Raw genomic sequence first — 22,466 nt, 5'->3', positions numbered from 1 at the left:
GGCTTGGAGCTTTTTAGGCTCTGGGAGGAGGCGCAGTGGAAATTGAGGCCGCTCCAATGTCACCTTGCACTGTGGCCGCCTGGCTACCTTGCTGTCTCTGGCATCATGGAGAGTGCGGGCAGGGGACCCCCGGGAGGAGCAGCAGAGATCAAAGGGGCTGGAGGAGGATAAAGATATTATTCATGTTTTGATTTGTTTCCTTTACATTTTGATTTTTCAGTCCAGTTGGGACTTATCGTTGTAATCAGGGAGATAAAAGATAAGGTTATTTTATCCCACAAAGTAACTATTGGTTTTCACCTTGTGTATTAAATATTGCACCTTTCCCCCTCAAATTGAAAGACCCCTTTTATGGTTCACCGTGTTTACCTAAACACAGGCAAATAACCCTCTAGAGATATTTTCATTTTCATTTACTTTCAACAATTCTTACACATTTATTTTTTCCATACAAGCTTTCAAATGACTTTGTCCAGTTCCTAGACACATGGAATTCAAGTTGCAGTTACATTAGTTATGCACTTTCCATAGGGAGGGGCCCACATCACAGCCCCCACAGAGAAGCAGCAAAGGTCCCAGAAGCCAGACTCTCCACCATGGCCAGGAAGTGGCACGCAGCCCCCCTTCCCCAGGTGTGCACCAGCCCCAGCCCTCACAGACACCAGCAGGGGCTCGGCCCAAACCTTCCTGGGCAGAAGAGACAGGGCCTGTGTCCCTGGAAAAGTCACCGTCCCGTACTCCACAGCCAGGGGATGGAGAGCTTCCCTGGATCTGGACAAGGCCCTGTTGGTAGTTATCACACCTGTAGAGAATTCATGTAGACTTTTGCTTAGTTCAGCAGTCAAGGTGTATGGCTTATTGGGAAAAGTTCATTCCCTTTCAAACGACCCATTAAGTCTTCTATGAAATTGCTTTTCTCAGAAGGGTGATTGGCAAAACTACTGTGTAGACCTGAAGCACTTGAATTTCACTTTGAACTACCGTGTAACTGTGGTCTTTTAAGTAAAATATAAAAATGCTTTCTCTATGATGCATTTTTATCAAAATTAATAGGAACATAACTATAACTAGACTTACAAACGTTCACTCTAAAACCAAAGCAAAAGGAAAAACTAAAATTGTGTAACGATTGCCACATCAATGTATATACATTGTAGAAAATGTGGGAATGGCAAAGATTCCTAGGCAAAAATGAAAGTCACCTGACCCACCTGAAGCCCCTGTGACATGTGTGACGTGGTGTTTTATAAAATTACAGTCACCTTGTAGCTGAGTGTAGCCCAACTACACTGACTGAGGACACAACCTGTCCAAGGCTCTGGTCTAGGGCGGGGCTGTCACACTGCGGGAGGCACTGCTTTACAGAATCCAAGTGGGAAGGAGTCCTGGTCCTTTACACCAGAAACTCCTTCTGCTTCCCAATGTGCAGTAACCCGGGAGCACTCACACAACTTCCCGGGAGCTGCTAGTCTCCAGGTTCTGAGACACGTCGGCCTCACAGCAGTGGTGCTTACAGGACACTCTGTGGCCTCCAGTGCTGCCCTGAGCCCCCGACAAAGCTGAGATGTGTTTCTCTCCTTTTGCTTGCCCCACCAGAGTCAATGCCAGGGACTCCCTGCAGATTTACAGGCGCCCCTCTCCGTTCTGCAGTACTGTTCACCCGGAAGGGGGTTCGACGGCACAGGTAAGTTGCAGTCACCAGCACTGGAACGCGAGGACAGGGCCGTGTGCAGAATGTGTGGTCTGAGGTCCCCCAAGCTGAGGTTAAGGCAGTATTCAGATGGAAGCACTCTGTGTCCAAGGGTGCTGCTCTCATGGGAATGATGGGGGGGGGAGCGCAGAAGAGAGATGGAGTGAGAGGCAGGAACGCTTCCCAGCTGTGGGTGATGCCACATCGGCAAACACTCTGGCAAAGCTTCAGATGCTGAGCGTATACTTATCATATGACCCAGCACTTCCACTCCCAGATTCTTACCCAGGAGCATGGAGAACAACATGTGTGCACATGTAGCAGGTGTTTTTCTTTGCTAGAGATTCCACAGGGAGGAACCACACATGGGGTGTTGGAACAAGAAACGTCTTTTCTCACATATCTGGAGGCTGGAAGTCCCAGAGCACAGTGTCTGCAGGGTTGGTTTCTCCCAAGACCTCTCTCCTTGCCTTGTAGACGGCCACCTGTTCTCTGCGTCCTCCCACAGTCTTCCCTCTGTTTTTGTCTCTGTCATAATCTCCCCTTCTTAAAAGGACACCAGTCCCTCTGGATTAGGGCTCACCCTAATAACCTCATCTAACGTCAGTTACCTCTTTCAATACCCTGTCTCCTCATACAGTCACATTCTAGGTCACTGGGAATCAGGATGTCAACCTATGAATTTGGAGGAGGATAGCGTTCAGCTCATAATACAAGGATTCAAGGGAAGGGTGCTGTCCCACCAGTGAGATCCTATTCCATGATCCAGGCATCCTTGAAGTACCATTACTGAGAACTGACTAGTAATGAACATGAATTCTAAGAGTAAGCTCAACCTCAACAACGTCTTTGTTCATCCTATGCATTTTGCTTCACTTCCCCACAGGAAGCAGATGTTGTCCGGAGTCTGTCTTCACTTGGGTGAGTTTGTAAGTTTAATCGGATTATTTTATCCATCGGTAACATAGTTACACACTCGTCTTATCTCATATTACTTAGGAAAATATGTCATCTGTTTAATGTCTTCAAATAAACTGATGACACAGTAGAAAATCAAAACGTTTCACTTAACATTTATATCCATTCACGTAACTTATTGCACTTGTGTCTTACTTGAAAAAATTATAGAATCCTTCATAGCTAACATTTGAACTCATGACCAAAAATAAGGCCAAGCATAGTTATTTTCTAAGTCTATCTTTAAACACATGTAATGGCTGAGTCTGTATATTTTTTTCATGTTTCTAATAGTGTTTTGTTGAGAGACAGGTCTTGTCATTTCACCTCTAAACATGTCCACTGATGATAGCTCTGACCCAACACTGCACAAATCCAGCCCAACTTTGTCACCCTCCAAACTACAAAAGCTGAAAGACGACCGTTATAGAGGTCATGACCCAGTTTTAAGCACACATTTTAACCACTAACCTGTTTCCATGAGGAAATGAAACTTCTTTGCAGCCATGGTAAGTACAGATTCTTCCCAGAGAACCTCAAGTCAGGATACACTTCTCACAGAACACAGAGTAACAGGAAATCTAGTCACACATGATGGTGAGTAAATTATTAACCTTTGTTTCCTGTTCCATTTTCCTCTGCATATAATGAACACAGATTAACTTTGTATTTTAAAAGCTACTTTAGACAACATTTCCCAGGGTTTCAGGGTTTAGATATTGCACTTCTGCCTTCTAACGTGAGGAACTTTTCATCTGCAGTGATATACTACAATTTAGAATGAAATGATATTGAAAGATAAAAGTCATTGAGTGAAACCATCCCAGGCGTGCACGCTCACCCCACACACATATACACACAGTCACACACACACATTCCTACACAGACACTCACACTCACAAACATATACACACACTCACATGCACTCTCACACACACACACACAGTGGCACAGCATCCTTCCTGCCCTCACATCACGTCCTGGTCCTGACCCTACCTGCTCTACTCCGCCGTTACTGCAGGGATTCTCAGCTGGCCCCACAGGGGAAGCGCCCACCTCAGCCTGCACAGAACAGCCCCGTCCTCTACTCTGGGCACCCGGCAGGTACAGCTGTCCTGGCCCAAGACCTCTGGGGTCTCTGCCACCATTCCAGGAGGTCATGCTGCTGAGGGGAGCCAGATGGCCAAACTAGGGAGGGCCCAGTGGACATAAGCCCAAAGACAGGGACAGCATGCAGGGAGGGTGTGTGAGGGAGGCTCCTCGTGCTGGGAAGAAGGAACACCCACACCTCATGGCTCGGAGCTGCTCGGAGTTCCTCTAGAGACACCTGGGATCCCAGACTACTGAGGTCACCGCGTGGCTCCTGGGTCTCCCCCTCACAGATCAGTGCACCCAGCTGGCCTCGTCCTCCCAACTCAACTGCCCTGGGTATGGAACAGCATGTACATGGGGAAGATTTAATCCCAACTCATTCTTACAGCTGTTCACTGCGTCGCACGCTCATCACTCCAACGTGTTGCACAGTAGTAGCAGTTCTTTAAGGAATCTCCATACTGTTTTCCACAGTGGTTGTACTAGTTTCCCTTCCCACCAACAGTGTCATTTCACCACATCCATGTCAACATCTGTTATTCTTTGAGTTTTTACATTATGAATATTCTTGCAGGAGTAAGATGGTGTTGCATTGAGGATTTTATTTGCATTTCCCTGATAATTAGTGATGTTGAACATTTTTTCATATGCTTGTTGGCCATTTGCATATCTTCTTTTGAGAATTGTCTCTTCATGAACTTTGCCCACTTTCTGATGGGATCCTTTTTTTTTTTTTTTTTTTTGAGACTGAGTCTCACTCTGTTGCACAGGCTGAAGTGCTGTGGTGTGATCATGATACACTGAAGCCTCTGCCTCCTGAGTTCAAGCATTTCTCCTGTCTCAGCCTCCTGAGTAGCTGGGATAACAGGCGCCCACCGCCACACCCAGTTAATGTTTGTATTTTTAGTAGAGACTGGATTTCACCTCGTTGGTCAGGCTGGCCTCGAGTGTTAATCTCAAGTGATCCACCTATCTCAGCCTCCCAGAGGACCAGGCTTACAAGAGTGAGCCAGCACACCCTACTGGATGATTTTTTTTTTTCTGATTTGTTTCAGTTCCTTTTTATATTCTGTATATTAGTCTTTTGTCGGATATATCGATTGTTAGTATTTTCTCCAATTCCGTGAGTTGTCTGCTTACTCTGCTGATTATTTCTTTTGCTGTGCACAAGCTTTTTAGTTTAATGAAATCCCATCAATTCATCTTTGTTTTTGTCGCATTTGGTTTTGGATTCTTGGTCATGAACTCTTTGCCTAAGCCAGTGTCTAGAAGAGTTTTTGCGATGTTCTCTTGTCGATATTTTTATGGTTTTGGGTCTTAGATTTCAGTCTTTGATCCATCTTGAGTTGATTTTTGTATTAGGAAAGAGTTGAGGATCCAGCTTCATTCTTCTGCATGTGGCTTGCAAATGATCCCAGCACCATTTGTTGAATAGAGTGTCCTTTCCCCACGTGATGTTTCTGTTTGCTCTGTCGAAGCTCAGTTGGCTATAAGTATTTGGCTTTAGTTCTGAGTTTTCTATTCCGTCCAATTCGTCTACATTCCTATTTTTATATCAGTACCATGCTCTTTTGGTAATTATAGCCTTGTAGTATAGTTCAGAATCGGGTAATGTGATGCCTCCAGATTTGTTCTTTTTCATTAGTCTTATTTGGCTATGTGTGGTCTTTATTCATTCCATAAGAATTTTACGTGTTTTTTTTTTTTTTTTTTTGTTTTGGTTATGTGAAGGATGATGATGATATTTTGATGGGAATTGCATTGAATTTTTAGATTGCTTTTGGCACAATAGTCATTTTCACAATACTGATTCTACCCAACCATGAGCATGGGATGTGTTTCTATTTATTGGTGTTGTCTATGATTTCTTTCAGCAGTCTTTTGTACTTTTTTTGTACAGCTCTTTCACCTCTTGCATTAGGTGTATTCCTAAGTTGTTTTTGTTTTTTTGTTTTTTTTCTTTGTTTCTTTTGCAGCTGTGGCAAAAGGGATTGACTTTTCCATTTGATTCTCAGCTTGGTCATTGTTGGCACATAGCTGTGTTACTGATTTGTGTGAATTGATTTTGTATCCTGAAATTTGACTGAATTCATTTATGAGATCTATTAGCGTTTGGATGAGTCTTTAGGGTTTCCCTGGTATATGATCATATCGTCAGAGAATAGCGACAGTTTGACTTCCTGTTTACCTATTTGAATGCTCTTTATTTCTTTCTCTTAAAAAAATTTTTTTTTCTTTTTGAGATGGAGTTTCGCTCTTGTTGCCAAAGATGGAGTGCATTGGCATGATATTGGCTCACTGCAACCTCCGCCTCCTGGGTTCAAGTGATTCTCCTGCCTCAGCCACTCGTTTAGCTGGGATTACAGGCACCCGCCACCACACTCAGCTAACTTTTGTATTTTTGGTGGAGACAGGGTTCACCATGTTGGCCAGGCCAGTCTCAAACTCCAGACCAATTTCTTTCTCTTCTCCGATTACTGTGGCTAGGACTTCCAGTACTGTGTTGAATAGAAGTGATGAAAGTGAACAAGTGTCTTGCTCCAGTTCTCAGGGGCAGGGCCTTCGACTTTTCCTCATTCAGGATAATGTTGGCTGTGGGTTTGTCATAGAGGGCTTTGATTACCTTGAGGTATGTCCCTTCTTTGCTGAAATTGCTGAGTGATTTAATTATAAAAGCATGCTACATTTTGTCACATCGTTTTCCTGCATCTATTGAAATCATCTCGGATTTTTTTTTAATTCTGTTTATGTGAAGTGTCACATTTATTGACTTGCATGTGTTAAACCATTCCTGCATCCCTGTTATGCAACCCGCTTGACCATGGTGTGTTATCTTTTTGTTATGCTGTTTGATTCGGCTAGCTAGTATTTTGTTGAGGAATTTTGCATCCATATTCATGGGGGATATTGGTCTGTAGTTTTCTGTTTTTGTTATGTCGTTTCCTGGTTTAGGTATTAGGGTGCTACTGGCTTCATGAAATGATTTACAGAGGAATCCCTCTTTATCTTTTGGAATCGTTTCCGTAAGATTGGCACTAATTCTTCTTTGAATGCTGTGAATTCACCCTGAACTTGTTTTTTGGCAATTTTTAAATTACTGTTTCAATCTCACTGCTTGCTATTGATCTGCTAAGAATTTCTGTTTCTTCCTGGTTTAGTCTAGGAGGGTTGTATATGTCCAGGAATGTATCCATCTGCACTAGATCTTCTGGTTTGTGTGCAAAAAGGTGTTCATAGTAGCCTTAAACGATCTTTTGTATTTCTGTGGTATCAGTTGTAGTATCTCTCATTCCGTTTCTAATTGAGCTTCCTTGGATCTTCTCTCTTCTTTCCTTGGTGAGTTTTGCTAATGGTCTATCAATTTTGTTTATCTTTCCAAAGAACCAGCTTTTTGTTTCATTTATCTTGTGGGGTTTTTGTTTGTTTGTTTGTTTGTTTCAATTTCATATAGTTCTGCTTTGATCTTTGTTATTTCTTTTCATCTGCTGGGTTTGGGTTTGTTTTGTTCTTGTTTCTCTATATACTTCAGGTGTGACCTTAGATTGTCTGTTTATGCTCTTTCCGACTTTTTGATAGAAGCATTTAGTGCTATGAATGATCATCGTAGCATCGCTTTTGCTGTGTCCTAGAGGTTTTTTGTTTGTTTTTTTGAAATAGAGTCTTGCTCTGTTGCCCGGGCTGGAGAGCCATGGTGCAATCTCAGCTCACTGCAACCTCTGCCTCCCAGGTTCAAGCAAGTTCTCCTGCCTCAGCCTCCCGAGTAGCTGGGATAATAGGTGTGCGCCACCACACCCAGCTAATTTTTGTATTTGTAGTAGAGGTGGGGTTTCATCATTTTGGTCAGACTGATGTCAAACTCCCGACCTCAGGTGATCCGCCTACCTCGGCCTCCCAAAGTGGTGGATCACAGACATGAGCCACTGCGCCCAGCCGTAGAGGTTTTGATGAGTTGTGTCACTATTATTGTTCAGTTGGAAGAATGTTTTAATTTCCCTCTTGATTTGATTATTGATCCAAAGATCATTCAGGAGCAATTATTTAATTTCCATGTATTTCTGTAGTTTTGAGGGTTTCTTTTGGAAGTCATTTTCCACTTTGTTCCACTGTGGTCTGGAAAAATATTTAAGATAATTTTTATTTTCTTACCTTCATGGAGACTTGTTTTGTGATCTGTCATATGATGTATATTGGAGAACGTTCCATGTACTGATGGAAAGAGTGTACATAGTGTGCCTGTTGGGCAGAATTTTCTGTAAATATCTGTCAAGTCCGTTTGTTCTAGGGTATAGTTTAAGTCCATTGTTTCTTTGTTGACTTTCTGTCTTGATGACCTGTCTAGGGCTGTCCATAGAGTATTAAGTCCCCTACTATTATTGTGTTGTCATTCTAATTTCTTATATCTAATAATAATTGTTTTATAAATGTGGGACATCACATGTTAGGTGCATATATATTTAGGATTGTGATATTTTCCTTTTTTTTTTTTTTGAGACGGAGTCTCGCTCTGTCGCCCAGGCTGGGGTGCAGTGGCTGCATCTCAGCTCACTGGAAGCTCTGCCTCCCAGGTTTACGCCATTGTCCTGCCTCAGCCTCCCGAGTAGCTGGGACTACAGGCGCCCGCCACCTCGCCCGGCTAGTTTTTTGTATTTTTTAGTAGAGACAGGGTTTCACCATGTTCTCCAGGATGGTCTCGATCTCCTGACCTCGTGATCCGCCCGTCTCGGCCTCCCAAAGTGCTGGGATTACAGGCTTGAGCCACCGTGCCCGGCATGGATTGTGATATTTTCCTATTGGAGTGATCCTTTTATCATGATATAATGTCCCTCTTTGTCTGTCTTAGCTGTTGTTGCTTTAAATTCTGTTTGACATTAGAATAGTTACTCCAGCTTGCTTTTGATTTCCATTTTCATGAAATATCTTATTCCACCCCTTTACCTCAAGTTTATGTGAGTCCTTATGTATTAGATGAGTCTCCTGAAAACACCAGATACTTGGTTGATATATTCTTCCCCATTCTGCTATTCTGTATCTTTTAAGTGGAGCACTTAGACCATTTATATTCAATGTTACTATTGAAATGTGAGGTAGTGTTTTATTCATCATGGTAGTTGTGGTGTTTTTCTTTGTTCTATTGTTTTATAGGCCCTGTGAGATTTATGCTTTAAGGAGGTTCTATTTTGGTGTATTTTGAGGTTTCAGATTTAGAACTTCTTTTAGCATTTCTTGTACTACTGGCTTGGCAGTGGCTAATTCTATCAGCAGTTGTTTGTCTGAAAATGACTTTATCTCTACTTCATTTAGGAAACTTAATTTTGCTGAATACAAAATTATTGGCTGTTAATTATTTTGTTTTAAGAGGCTAGAGATAGGACCCAAATACCTTGTAGTCTATAGAGTTTCTGCTGAGAAATCTGCTGCTAATATGAGAGGTTTTCCTTTATAGGTTACTAGATGTTTTGCCTCCCAGCTCTTCCGTTTGTTTCATATGTCTTGACTTCAGATAACCTGATGACTATGTGCCTGGGTGATGATCTTTTTGCAATGATTTCCCAGGTGTCCTTTGAGCTTCTTGTCTTTGGACGTCTAGAACTCTAGCAAGGCCAGGGAAGGTTTTGTTGATTATTCCATAAAATAAGTTTTCCAAACTTGTAGATTTCTCTTCTTCCTCAGGAACACTAATTATTTTTGGGTATGGCCATTTAACCTAATCCCAGCTTTCTTGGAGGCTGTGTTCTTTTCTTAAAATTCTTTTTGTTTTTTCCCCTTATTCTGATTGGTCTACTTACAAAGCCCTGTTTGTGACCTCTGAAGTTCTTTCTTCTAGTCATTCAATTCTACTGTTGAAACTTTCCAATGCATTTTGTTTTTCTCTTAGTGTGTCATTCTTTTCCAGAAATTGTGTTTGTTTTTTATTTGTGATCTCTATTTCTTTGCAGTACTTTTCATCTCTAACCTGTACTGATTTTTAAATTTCTTTAAGTTGGTTTTCACCTTTCTCTGGTGTCTCCTTGAATAGCTTAATAATCAACCTTCCGAATTCTTTCCAGGAATTCTGATTTTCTTCTTGGTTTGGATCTATTGCTGGGGAGCTAGTGTGGTCTTTTGAGGGTGGACAAGAACCCTGTTTCATCGTATTACCAGCATCACTTGTCTGATTCCTTCCCATGTGTGTAGATTATTTCAGTGGGAAAATCTGGAACTCAAGGGCTGCTGGTCAGATTCTTTAATCCCAAGGGGTGGTCCCTGACTTGTGCACTCCCCTTCCCCTGGAGATGGAGCTTCCTGCAACCCAGACAGCAGTGATTGCTATTGTTCTTCTGGGTCTCTCCACCCAGCAGGGCTACCAGGCTGGTGCTGGGGAATATCTGCCCAGAGGCCTGTGATGTGATCCGTCCTCAGGTCTCCCAGCTGTGGATGCCAGCACCTGCCCCGGTGGAGGCGAAAGGGGACTGAAGTGGACTCTGTGGGGGTCCTCGGCTGTCGACGGGTTTACTGTGCTGACTTTCTCAGAGGCTGGTTATTCTAGCAGTGAAGTTGTCACGTGGACAGACTCAGGACCTCTGGTTATCCAGGATGCTGCAGGAGGTGGAATTAGCTCTCGTTTTCTCCTTCCAAGGAGCAGGGTTGTTCTGTCATGAGTTGCTGTTATGTCCCGAGCTGGTTGGCCTCCAGCCGGGAGGTAGCGCTTTTGAGAGAGCAGCAAAACTGTCACCTGTCCTGTGGAATCACAGCAGCCTGCAGCTTCTTTCAAGGCTCTGTGATTTGTTGTTGTTATTTTTCTGGTACGGTCCTGTGGTGGTTCCTGGGGCAAAAGTCCACAGCGTGAGTCTCCACATGCTGTTCTCTCTGTCCTGGTGGGAGCTGCACGTCAGCACTGTCTCCCATCTGCCATCGGCCCTGCACGCTTTCACTTGCTTCCCAAAACAGTTGTGTTGTGTGGTGGAGATCAGAAGGGTAGTTCACACCCCTTCAGCAGCAAAGATGCCGTCCTGAATATTGAAACTAACTGGTTTCCATCCTAAATGCCTTGGCTGAGCCGCCATCTCCTTGTTTCAGTGCTGGGCGCCACAGGCTTGGAGCTGCTTAGGCTCTGGGGGGAGGCACAGTGAAAATTGAGGTTGCTCCAGTGTTGTCTTGCACTGTGGCCGCCTAGCCACCTTGCCGTCTCTGGCATCATGGAGAGTGCGGGCAGGGGACCCCCGGCCCTCTTCCTTCTTCTACTGCCCCGGGGGGAGCAGCAGAGAGCATATTGTTTTTTATTTGTGATCTCTATTTCTTTGCAGAGGGGCTGGAGGAGGATGAAGACATTATTCATATTTTGATTTGTTTCTTTTACATTTTGATTTTTCAGGCCACTTGGAATTATTGTTGTATTCAGGGAGATAAGAGACAAGGTTATTTTATCCCAACAAAGTAACTAGTGGTTTTCACCTTGTGTATTAAATATTGCACCTTTCCCCCTCAAATTGAAAGACCCCTTTCATGGTTCACTGTGATTCCCTAAACACAGGCCCAGGTCTGTGTCTGGATGGTCGTCTCTGTCTCATGGGTCTATGTCCTGGAGCTGCACCATCTGTTTGAATTATGGAACCTTATTTAGCTACTATATTTTAATATCCTGCAGGCAAATAAGCCTCTAAAGATTTTTTCATTTTTCATTTACTTTCAACAATTCTTACTCATTTATTTTTCCATATGAGCTTTCAAATGACTTTGTCCAGTTCCTAGACACATGGAATTCAAGTTGCAGTTACTTTAGTTACACACTCTCCATAGGGAGGGGCCCACATCACAGCCCCCACAGAGAAGCAGCAAAGGTCCCAGAAGCCAGACTCTCCACCATGGCCAGGAAGTGGCACGCAGCCCCCCTTCCCCAGGTGTGCACCAGCCCCAGCCCTCACAGACACCAGCAGGGGCTCGGCCCAAACCTTCCTGGGCAGAAGAGACAGGGCCTGTGTCCCTGGAAAAGTCACCGTCCCGTACTCCACAGCCAGGGGATGGAGAGCTTCCCTGGATCTGGACAAGGCCCTGTTGGTAGTTATCACACCTGCAGAGAATTCATGTAGACTTTTGCTTAGTTCAGCAGTCTAGGTGTATGGCTTATTGGGAAAAGTTCATTCCCTTTCAAACGACCCATTAAGTCTTCTATGAAATTGCTTTTCTCAGAAGGGTGATTGGCAGAACTACTGTGTCGATCTGAAGCACTTGGATTTCACTTTGAACTACCATGTAACTGTGGTCTTTTAAGTAAAATATAAAAATGCTTTCTCTATGATGCATTTTGGACAAGATTAATAGAAACATAACTATAAGCAGAATGCAAACTTTCTCTCTAAAACCATAATGAAAAACTAAAGTTGTGTAACGATTGCCAAATCAACGTATATACATTGTAGAAAATGAGGGAATAGCAAAGATTCCCAGGTAAAAATGAAAGTCACCTGACCCACCTGAAGCCCCTGTGACATGTGTGACGTGGTGTTTTATAAAATTACAGTCACCTTGTAGCTCAGTGTAGCCCAACTACACTGACTGAGGACACAACCTGTCCAAGGCTCTGGTCTAGGGCGGGGCTCGCACACTGTGGGAGGCACTGCTTTACAGAATCCAAGTGGGAAGGAGTCCTGGTCCTTTACACCAAAAACTCCTTCTGTTTCCCACTGTGCAGTAACCCGGTAGCACTCACACAACCTCCCGGGAGCTGCTCGTCTCCAGGTTCTGAGACATGTGGGTCTCACAGCAGTGGTGCTTACAGGACACTCTGTGGCCTCCAGTGCTGCCCTGAGCCCCCGACAAAGCTGAGATGTGTTTCTCTCCTTTTGCTTGCCCCACCAGAGTCAATGCCAGGGACTCCCTGCAGATTTACAGGCGCCCCAGTCCGTTCTCCAGTACTGTTCACCCGGAAGGGGGTTCGATGGCACAGGTAAGTTGCAGGCACGAGTGCTGTACCCCGAGGACAGGACCGTGTGCAGAATGTGTGGTCTGAGGTCCCCCAAGCTGAGGTTAAGGCGGTATTCAGATGGAAGCACTCTGTGTCCAAGGGTGCTGCTCCCATGGGAATGATGGTGGGTGCAGCATGGAAGAGAGATGGAGTGAGAGGCAGGAACGTTTCCCAGCTGTGGGTGAGAGACACAGACGGGTACCAAAGCGGGAGCCCCCACAGTGGAGCGCCACCGTCAGGCTGCGGTGATGGGCAGATGCCCAGGGCAGTCTCTGAAGTGCCCAGAAGACACAGTGAGGGACAGTGCTGTCATAAAGGATGGAGGGAAATTCTTAGCCATGGCAGAAGCCACGTACTATGTTTTTAAAATAAAATGCTGAGGAAGGACTGTGTATAGGAGACAGATGGGAATAGAGATGTGTGTGTGGACACATGTGCAGGTATGTCGGGGTGTGTGTTTATGGTGGTGTGGTTTTGTGTGTGGTGTGTGGTCACGTGTGTGTGTGTGAATGGTGTGTGTGTGTTACATGGACTCCGTGTCTGTCCTTCACAGGAAAAGACCAGCACAGTGCTGGCTTTAGGGCCACGTATTTCTGTTCCTGCTCTGGGGCTGGATTCCAGTGGTTTCTGCTGGGTCATTATTTATTTTTAGAGATGGGATCTCACTCTGTCACCCAGGATGGATTGCAGTGGTGGGATCAGGGCTCACTGCAGCCTCCACCTCCCGGGCTGAAGTGTTCTTTCTACCTCAGCCTCCCGAGTAGCTGAAACTATAGGCGTGTGCCACCACACCCAGCCAATTTATTTTTTATTTCTTAAGAGATGGGGTCTCACTCTGTTGCCCGGGTTGATTTGAAACTTCTGGTGTCAAGGAAGCCTCTGGCCTCAGCCTCCCATGGCAGTGAGATTACAAGCATGAGCCACTGTGCTAGGCTGTGGGGAAATTCTTTTGAGCAGGCTTTGTGAGGCGGCCAACTTCTGGAGGTTACAGGTGACTTCCCCTTCTCTGTGGGGCGGGGCCTCCTCACCACACTTCCCCAGACTTCAGGGAACAGGCTCTTGAGACTTGGAAGTGAAAAGGGATCAGCCCAGCCTGGAGGAACAGCGACGCTGGCGTCCAAGCCCTGTGCTTTGCCTGTACTTCCAGCGAAGATTTGGAGATACACTCAGTGGAAACCGATCGAGGCCCCAGCCCTCCCCCACCCAGACTCAGCCACCAAAGTTCCCTCACTCCATGTGTCACACGGGCTCACGGGATTTTCTCTGTCTGCGATCGTCCACGTGGACGCCTGCTGCCCGGGTGCAATCGTGAGTCCCTCGGTCTCTCCGCAGCGTCTCGCTGTAGATGATGATTTATAGTCACTCTCGCGTGAAGCCACATGACGCTTGGTCTGAAGCAGAGAAGATCCGCTCAGCATGAGGTTGAATCCCAAGCCCACATCTCTGTGGGCTACAGACAATCCTATAAAAATGACTCCCTTGGTTCATTGTTCACCTCGGGGAGGAGAATTCCGTCTGAGTGACTTCACTGGCACCCACGTCCGTGGCACAGCCCTGTGCTGCGCTCCACAGACCTGCAGTCCATCGCCTCCCCTCGGAGTGGGCCTGCGGCTGCAGACAACGTTGTTCCAAGAAGACACCCTGAGTAGATGAATGGAACAAACTGGAAACTCCGGAAACAAGCCCTTCTTAACATTTCTGCTGTTTGGCTTAAATGGAAGGTGCCAAGACAAGGCAATGGGGAGAAATGGAAGCATTTCTTTTTTCTTTTTGTTTTTTTAAAGACGGAGTCTGGCTCTGTCGCCCAGGCTGTAGTGCAGTGACCGGATCTCAGCCCACTGCAAGCTCCGCCTCCCGGGTTCACGCCATTCTCCTGCCTCAGCCTCCCGAGTAGCTGGGACTACCGGCGCCCGCCACCTCGCCTGGCTAGTTTTTTGTATTTTTTTTTGGTAGAGATGGGGTTTCACCATGTTAACCAGGATGGTCTCGATCTCCTGACCTCGTGATCCGCCCGTCTCGGCCTCCCAAAGTGCTGGGATTACAGGCTTGAGCCACCGCGCCCAGGCGAGAAATGGAAGCATCTCTAATGAATGTGCTGCAGCAGCTTGATAACCACATGCCAAACACTCACAGCTCAGTACCACGTAGAAAGCAATGCAGAATCCATCACAGACCTCATATTTAGAGAAAAGTTTAACATCCCTAGAAAACTCATAGAATATATATTTTTAACACTAAGTATACAGTCGACCTCTTAAATTGGCTAAGAGCACAAAATGTAACAGGCAGAAGGTCTGTTCCAAATAAATTAAAAAGCTATGTGTTTTTGAAATGTGTTTTTAAAATTTTCCCCAAGTGAGATATATACACACCCACAAAAATAGTGTGTGAAGGAAAGCTGTCATACAGAAGGAGTTGTGTCCTGAATTCTTCAAGGAAACAGGAAATAGGAATTAATTGAGTCAGTAACACATTAACTGTTCAAATAGGAATTAATAGTGTCAGCAACACATTAATTTTTTTTTTTTTTTTTTTTTTTTGAGACGGAGTCTCGCTCTGTCGCCCAGGCTGGAGTGCAGTGGCCGGATCTCAGCTCACTGCAAGCTCCGCCTCCCGAGTTTACGCCATTCTTCTGCCTCAGCCTCCCTGGTAGCTGGGACTACAGGCGCCCGCCACCTCACCCGGCTAGTTTTTTTTTTTTTTTTTTTTTTTTTGTATTTTTTAGTAGAGACGGGTTTCACCGTGTTAGCCAGGATGGTCTCGATCTCCTGACCTCGTGATCCGCCCGTCTCGGCCTCCCAAAGTGCTGGGATTACAGGCTTGAGCCACCGCGCCTGGCCCACATTAATAATTTTTTTAAATTGTATCTTAAAATGCTGCATGGCACAAAGCTATAGTATATAAAGTATTGGTAGGTACAAAGGGAAAAGTCTGTACAACTTTTAGCAAAAATGCTTTTGCAGAAAAGCAAATTAAAATAATGCAAACAGAATACCGAGGTGACTACAGCTAGACATCAGAGCTACAACTTCTCATATCTGTGTCAGAAAATCATGTTTATCCAGAATAGACTAAAATTTCAGGACAAAACATGGACTTTTTAACAGTTCTTACTTTACCCATTTTAAGTTATTTTTATCTCCCCCACCACCCGGTTCAGTAATTCAGCAAGATCCAGCAGAAAGAGGACTACCTTTAGAATTGGCTATTTAATGTTTCTTCCTATGGTGAGACTGTCATGGAGCCTGGACATTGCAGGCTCATGCATCCATGACCAGTGTCCCACTCGGGTCAAAACTCAGCAATAGACTTGGTGAACTGGGCTTCCCGCTGCTGTTTTGTTCTCCTACTGATGAAGGTCAGCTTCAGGGTGTATTTGCCATCAAACCTTTTAAGACTGGAGGGCAGCTCCCGGATATTACCAGAATCCACTCCTGTAGGCTCTTTTCTGTGGGCCACGAGAAAGATGGTGATCTCAGATAAGGTCTAAATGGTCAGAATTCCCATCATCACAGAACAGGATATGAGGCACAAAGCCAAAACGGGCTTGGACTCTGGAAAGGGATGCGTATAATCCCAAGTCACAGCCACTATGGCAAAGCAACAGGAGATTGTATAGATAGTGAGGTGACCATCGATTAGACAAAAATTCTCCACATATTTGTATTTTTCCAGAAGTGCCTTTTTGGCAGAATCATCCAGAGTTTTCACAGCTGATCCATCCCACTTGTCAGTTTTTACAGGCATATCATCTATCTTCCATTTATCCAACACGCCGCTACGGCCTCTGCCTGTCCCACAGCTGGAACCCCCGCCAGCCCCACCACCGCCACCACCACCACTGCGGTGCCTCCTGCCCGGGCAGCTGCTGCCGCCATCTTGTCCACCTCTGCGTCTCCCTCCATAGGATATCTTTGTGATCTTCTGTTAGGCAATGTTTTCTTTGATAGATACTAAAAACACTTTCTGAAAAAACAAATAATTTGACTTTAAGCATTTAAAAATTTCCCTTCAATTGACACCATTAAGAGAACGAAAATATAAGCCACAGACTGAAATAAAATATTTACAAGTCATATACTTGTATCCAGAATATTTAAAGAATTTTCAAAACTCATTAACAAGAAAACTCTGTTTTTAATTGGGCAAAAGATTTGAACACAAAACTTCCCCAAGGCCGTAATATGAATGACAAAGCACATGGTGCTCAACATCATTTACCATCAGGGATCCACAAGCAAAAGCCCCAATAAGATAGCATGGCACCCATGTTAGAAAGGCTACAATAAAAAATGATTTGCAATGTAAACCAGGCATAGTGGCTCACACCTGAAATCCCAGCACTTTGGGAGTCCAAGGAGGCAGAAGGATTGTTTGAGGCCAGGAGTTTGAGACCAGCCTGGGCAACCTATGTCTAAAAAAATAGATTTTTAAAAAGATGAACAACACCAAGTGTTGGTGAAGATGTGGGAGAACTGGAAGTCTCATCCATTGCTAATGGGGATGAAAGATGATGCCACATCACCAAGCAGTTTGGCAAACCTTCTGATGCTGAGTAGGTACTTTTGATATGACCCAACGCTCTCACTCCCCGATTCTTACCCAAGAGCAATGAAAGCAAGACTCTGTCTCTAAAAAAAAAATTAAAAGGAAGATGAACAATACCAAGTGTTGGTGAAGAGGTGGGAGAATTGAAAGTCTCATCCATTGCTCATGGGGATGAAAGATGATGCCACGTCAGCAGGCGCTCTGGCAAAGCTTCAGATGCTGAGCATATACTTATCATATAACCCAGCATTCCCACTCCCAGGTTCTTACCCAAGAGCACTGAAAACAATGTGTGTGCACATATAACAGGTGTTTTTCTTTGCTAGAGATTCCACAAGCAGGAACCACACATGGGGTGTTGAAACAAGAAATGTGTTTTCTCACATATCTGGAGGCTGGAAGTCCCAGAGCACAGTGTCTGCTGGGTTGGTTTCTCCCAAGGCCTCTCTCCTTGCCTTGTACATGGCCACCTGTTCTCTGTGTCCTCCCACAGTCTTTCCTCTGTTTGTGTCTCTGTCATCATCTCTGCTTCTTATAAGGACACCAGTCACTCTGGATTAGGGTTTACCGTAATAGCCTCATCTAACATCAGTTACCTCTTTCAATACCCTGTCTCCTCATACAGCCACATTCTAGGTCACTGGCTGTCAGGATGTCAACCTATGAATTTGGAGGAGGATATAGTTCAGCCCATAATACAAGGATTGGGAGGAAGGGTGATGTCCCACCACTGAGATCCTATTCCATGTCCAGGCATTCTTAATGTACCGTTACTCAGAACTGACTAGTAATGAACTTGAATTTTGTTTGAGAATAAGTTGAATGTCAACAAGGTCTTTGTTCATCCTATGAATTTTGCTTCACTTTCCCACAGGAAACAGATGATGCCCCAAGTCTATCTTCACTTGGGTAAGTTTGTAAGTTTAATGGGAATGTTTTATCTGTCTGAAACATAGTTGTACCCTTGCCTGAACTAGAATTACTTAGGAAAGTATGTCCTCTATTTAATGTCTTCCAAGAAGCTGATGACATAATGGAAAGTAGAAATGTTTCACTTAACATTTATAGCCATTCATGTAGCGTATTGCACTTATCTTACTTGAAAAAAATTACAGAATTCTTCGTAAATAACATTTGAACGTATACACAAAAATAAGGCCAAATGTAGTTATTTTCTTTCTTTAAACACATGTAATGTTGTGAGCCTGAATGTATTTTAATGTTTCTAATAGGGATTCATTGAGAATTAGGTCTTGTCGTTTCAACTCTAAATATATCCACTAATGACAGCTCTGCCCCAACACTGCACAATTCCAGCCCAACTGCACACCACTTTTTCACCCTCCAAACTACGAAAGCTGAAAGAGGACCATTATAAAGAGGACCATGATCCGGTTTTAAGCATACATTCTAAAGGGTACCCTGTTCCTTGATGAAATAATATTGTGCAGCCATAATAAATGCATATTCTTTTGTTATGCATTTGTTATGAATCTCAAGTACAGGATATCTCAAGTACAGAGAATCTCAAGTACAGGATACACTTGTCACAGAACATAGAGTAATAGGAAATCTACTCACACATGATGCTAAGTTATTTACTCTTTGTTTGCAATTTCATTTTCCTTTCCATAAAATGAAGACATACTAACTTTATATTTTAAAAAGCAACTTTATACATCATTTCCCAGGGTTTCAGGGTTTAGATATTGCACTCCTACCCTCTACAATAAGTTTCATCCAGAACCATTTAATACAGTCTAAAATGAAATGAAATGGAAAGATAAGAATCATTGTCTCAAAGCACTCCAGGTGCACAGACACAGGCATGCACGTGTGCACATACACACACACTCTCTCTCGCACACAGTCAAATGCACACACACTCTCTCTCACACTGACACAGCCTCCTTCCTGCCCTCACATCACATCCCGGTCCCCACCCTGCCTGCCATACTCCTCCTGTCACTGCAGGGAGTCCCAGCTGGCCCCACAGGGGAAGCGCCCACCTCAGCCTGCACAGAACAGCCCCGTCCTCTACTCTGGGCACCCAGCAGCTGCAGCTGTCCTGGCCCAGGTCCTCTGGGGTCTCTGCCACCATTCCATTAGGTCATGCTGCTGAGCGGGGCCAGATGGCCAAACCATGGAGGGCCCAGTGGACATACGCCCAGAGACAGGGCCGACATCATTCAGGGAGGGTGTGTGAGGGAGGCTCCTCATGCTTGGAAGAAGGAGCACCCACACCTCATGGCTCAGAGCTGCTCGGGGTTCCTCTAGAGGCACCTGGGACCCCAGACTGCTGAGGTCACCGCATGCCTCCTGGGTCTCCCCCTCACTGATCAGTGCACCCAGCTGGCCTCATCCTCCCAACCCAGCTGCCCTGGATCATGGAGCAACATTTTTAAAATTATTATTTATTATTTTTTTGAGACAGGGTCTTACTGTCTCACCCAGGCTGCAGTGCAGTGGCACAATCTCAGCTCACTACAACCTTTGCCACTTGGGTTCTCGCAATCCACCCACCTCAGCCTCCCAAGTAGCTGGGACCACAGGCTCATGCCACCACGCTGAGCCAACTTTTGTAGAGATGGGGTTTCACCATGTTGCCCAGGCTGGTCTCAAACTCCTGAGCTCAAGTGATTTGCCCGCCTCAGCCCCCTAAAGTGCTGGGACTACAGACATGAGCCACTGTGTCTGGCCGTGGAGCAACATTTAGATGGGGGAGAATTGAATACCTAACTTATACTTAGAACTTAAAACCTTATGACATGCTCATTGTATCAGTTTAAATACCATAGTACATAAGTTAAAAATATTCTGCACCTCCCTTCCTGAATACCACCTCAAAATGCCGTTTTAATAATAGAGGGTAAATACATGTTTTTTCTCTCTACATATTCACTCACGTTGAGAGGTTACCGTACACCATATGAATCATTCTGCAGCTTCCTCTTTTGATTTCTTCAACAGTATGGCATGGATTACGTGCATGACTGGCATGGATTACGTGCATGACTGGCATGGATTACGTGCATGACTGGCATGGATTACGTGCATGACTGGCATGGATTACGTGTTTTCTTCTTGTGAGGAACTTCACCCTCTTTCATGATGTGCATATACCGTGGCTTAGTCAACCGTTGTTCACTACGGGATATTAAGTTTATGGCCAAGTTTAGGTTTTGCAAACAAAATTGCAAGAAGCACCTTTGTGCCAGTGTTGGCAGACACTGACAATATTGTTTTCTCTCTAATTGTTACTAATGACACTGAACATATCGTCATTCTCTTTTTACTGTTTCACAGTTCCTCTTGTATGAATTAGCTTTTCAAATGTTTGCACACTTTTAAATGGAGTTGTTTGTATTGTCAATATTAAGTGGTCTTTGCACATTAGGGATAATACTTCTGTGATCTATGTGTTTCCAATGTCTTTCAGTCTGTCTCTTAAAATTTTGTGTTTATCATGTCTTTTGCAATGTGAAGGTCATAAATTTTTCTGAAGTCAAAGTTGTCAAATGTTCCTGTCTTACTTTAAAAAGTGTTTCTTACTCCAGAGTTTTACAAATATCATCTAGAACTCTTTGCTGATATTTTCATAATTTTTCTTTTTTGGTTTTCCTTATATTTTGATTTTCGAGCCATCCTGAACTTACTTTTGCATACAGGGAGAGAGCTAAGGTTATTTTATCTCAAAGACTTAACTAATGGTTACCACCTTGTTTATGAAACAATACACCTTTCCCATCTAATTCAAAGGCCCCCTTTTCTAGTGCTTGCCATAAGCACTAGACTCAGGTCTGTTTCTACACGTTTATTTCTGTCTTGTTGATCTGTGTCCTAAACCATGCTGTTTTAATTACTGGACCTTCCTGAGCTACACTTTAATGTCTGACAGGCACATTCTCAGGTTTTTTCATTTCTAAAAGTTCTGACAATTTTTAAAGTTAATTTTTTCATGTAAGTTTATTTAAAATTTATATGGAAAATACATTTTGTTTCAGTTCCAGGAAACCTGGAATTTGGAGCAAAGTTGCGTTAAACATACACCTTATTTTGAGAGCGGCCCATAGTGTTTTCCCTGCATCCCAACTCCACAGGGAGCCCCAGTAAGTCAGTCTCCCCCAGCTGAGCAGAGGACAGAAGTTCCTGTCTTGCTCTTCCTGAGTGCCCCAGAAGCTCTGCCCTTCATGGTAACGCTCTGGGGGCAGTGCCAGAGTTCCAGGCCAGGGAAGGCCAGCCGGGTTCTGCAGCTCAAGAGGCAGGCAGCTTCCTGGGTCAGAGAAAGGCCGCCCAGGAGATGTGCCCCGTTCATCAGTTTCTCAAACCTGAGAATTGCTTAAGAGTTGTGCCTGGTTTCAGCCATCAAGGATTAAATATCACTTAGTGTGAAAATGCTCTTTCACACAACCCACTGATGTTTCTTCTAAATTGGTTTTCTTTGATTTAGTGAATCCAGGTTATGCTGAATTTTACTTCGAAGTATAGCCTGACTATGGTTCTGATATTAGGTAAAAACTAAGACATTTTCTCTTTGATCCGTTTCTGGCAAGAATGATAGAAAATTGATTGTGACCAGGATTGTAAATTTTCACTTTGAAAAAATATATATGTTTTATCAGTACACATTCAAAATGGAAAACAAAAATTCTTGGTGTAAAAACCTAACTCACTCACAGTCCTCCCACCCACCAATGGCTACTGCAGGCATTTTGATTGGCACCTCCTGCAGCTTCCCTTTTAACATTTTTTCTGTGTATGAGACCCATTTTCTAAATGAAATTATAATCATGTTATACACCTCTTTAGGACCTGCTTTTTAAACTCTACATTGTTCTGTCTGATGGGCATAAACCACTCCATCCTTAAATCATACTCCTCTTTGTTGGAAGCTGTCTTCATTTCAATCGAGTCTTCTCCATAGGAGAATGAGCTAACCTAACCTCGTTTAACGTGAAAAGTGTTACACTAACAACACATAAGTTTACAAAGCCTCTAGATGCAACAGGCGATAACTTGCCATTAACCCTTTTTCTTGTCACAGAAAATGCTTCCATGGTCACCTAACAGTTTGGATCCAGCTGGTCCACCTTATAGACTCCCTTACAGCCTTTTATTTCAGGCTCTGCCTGCTGGGCACTGGGCACATTACAAACATCAGTTTGTAGCGATCAGGGACTTTGTTTAAATCGTGTCACGCTTTGCCACGGGGGGAAAATCCATCCATTAAGTGCCTGT

General features: G+C 44.2%; 1 protein-coding gene and 1 pseudogene across 20 annotated transcripts in view; one reads left to right on the top strand and one right to left on the bottom strand.

Annotated features, from left to right (window-relative positions):
* The window catches only part of ZDHHC11 (zDHHC palmitoyltransferase 11), a 141,764-nt gene that overhangs the window by 104,227 nt on the left and 15,071 nt on the right, over positions 1–22,466 (top strand). For 12 of the 20 annotated variants that reach the window (XM_078004564.1, XM_078004558.1, XM_078004560.1 and 9 more), the window contains 4 exons: positions 1,597–1,684; positions 2,577–2,611; positions 12,575–12,662; positions 18,103–18,137. In XM_078004564.1, coding sequence (XP_077860690.1) covers positions 1,597–1,684; positions 2,577–2,611; positions 12,575–12,662; positions 18,103–18,137 — 246 coding nt within the window. The remainder of the gene's footprint in view (positions 1–1,596; positions 1,685–2,576; positions 2,612–12,574; positions 12,663–18,102; positions 18,138–22,466) is intronic. The other 8 variants (XM_078004568.1, XM_078004569.1, XM_078004562.1 and 5 more) reach the window with 1 other exon arrangement.
* On the bottom strand, positions 15,886–16,668 carry LOC708947 (signal peptidase complex subunit 2 pseudogene; annotated as a pseudogene).

This window comes from Macaca mulatta, chromosome 6 (assembly GCF_049350105.2).
Source record: "Macaca mulatta isolate MMU2019108-1 chromosome 6, T2T-MMU8v2.0, whole genome shotgun sequence".
Classification (NCBI taxonomy): domain Eukaryota; kingdom Metazoa; phylum Chordata; class Mammalia; order Primates; family Cercopithecidae; genus Macaca; species Macaca mulatta.
The sequence above is the reverse complement of the archived record's forward strand: the minus strand, read 5'-3'. Positions and strand labels throughout refer to the sequence as shown.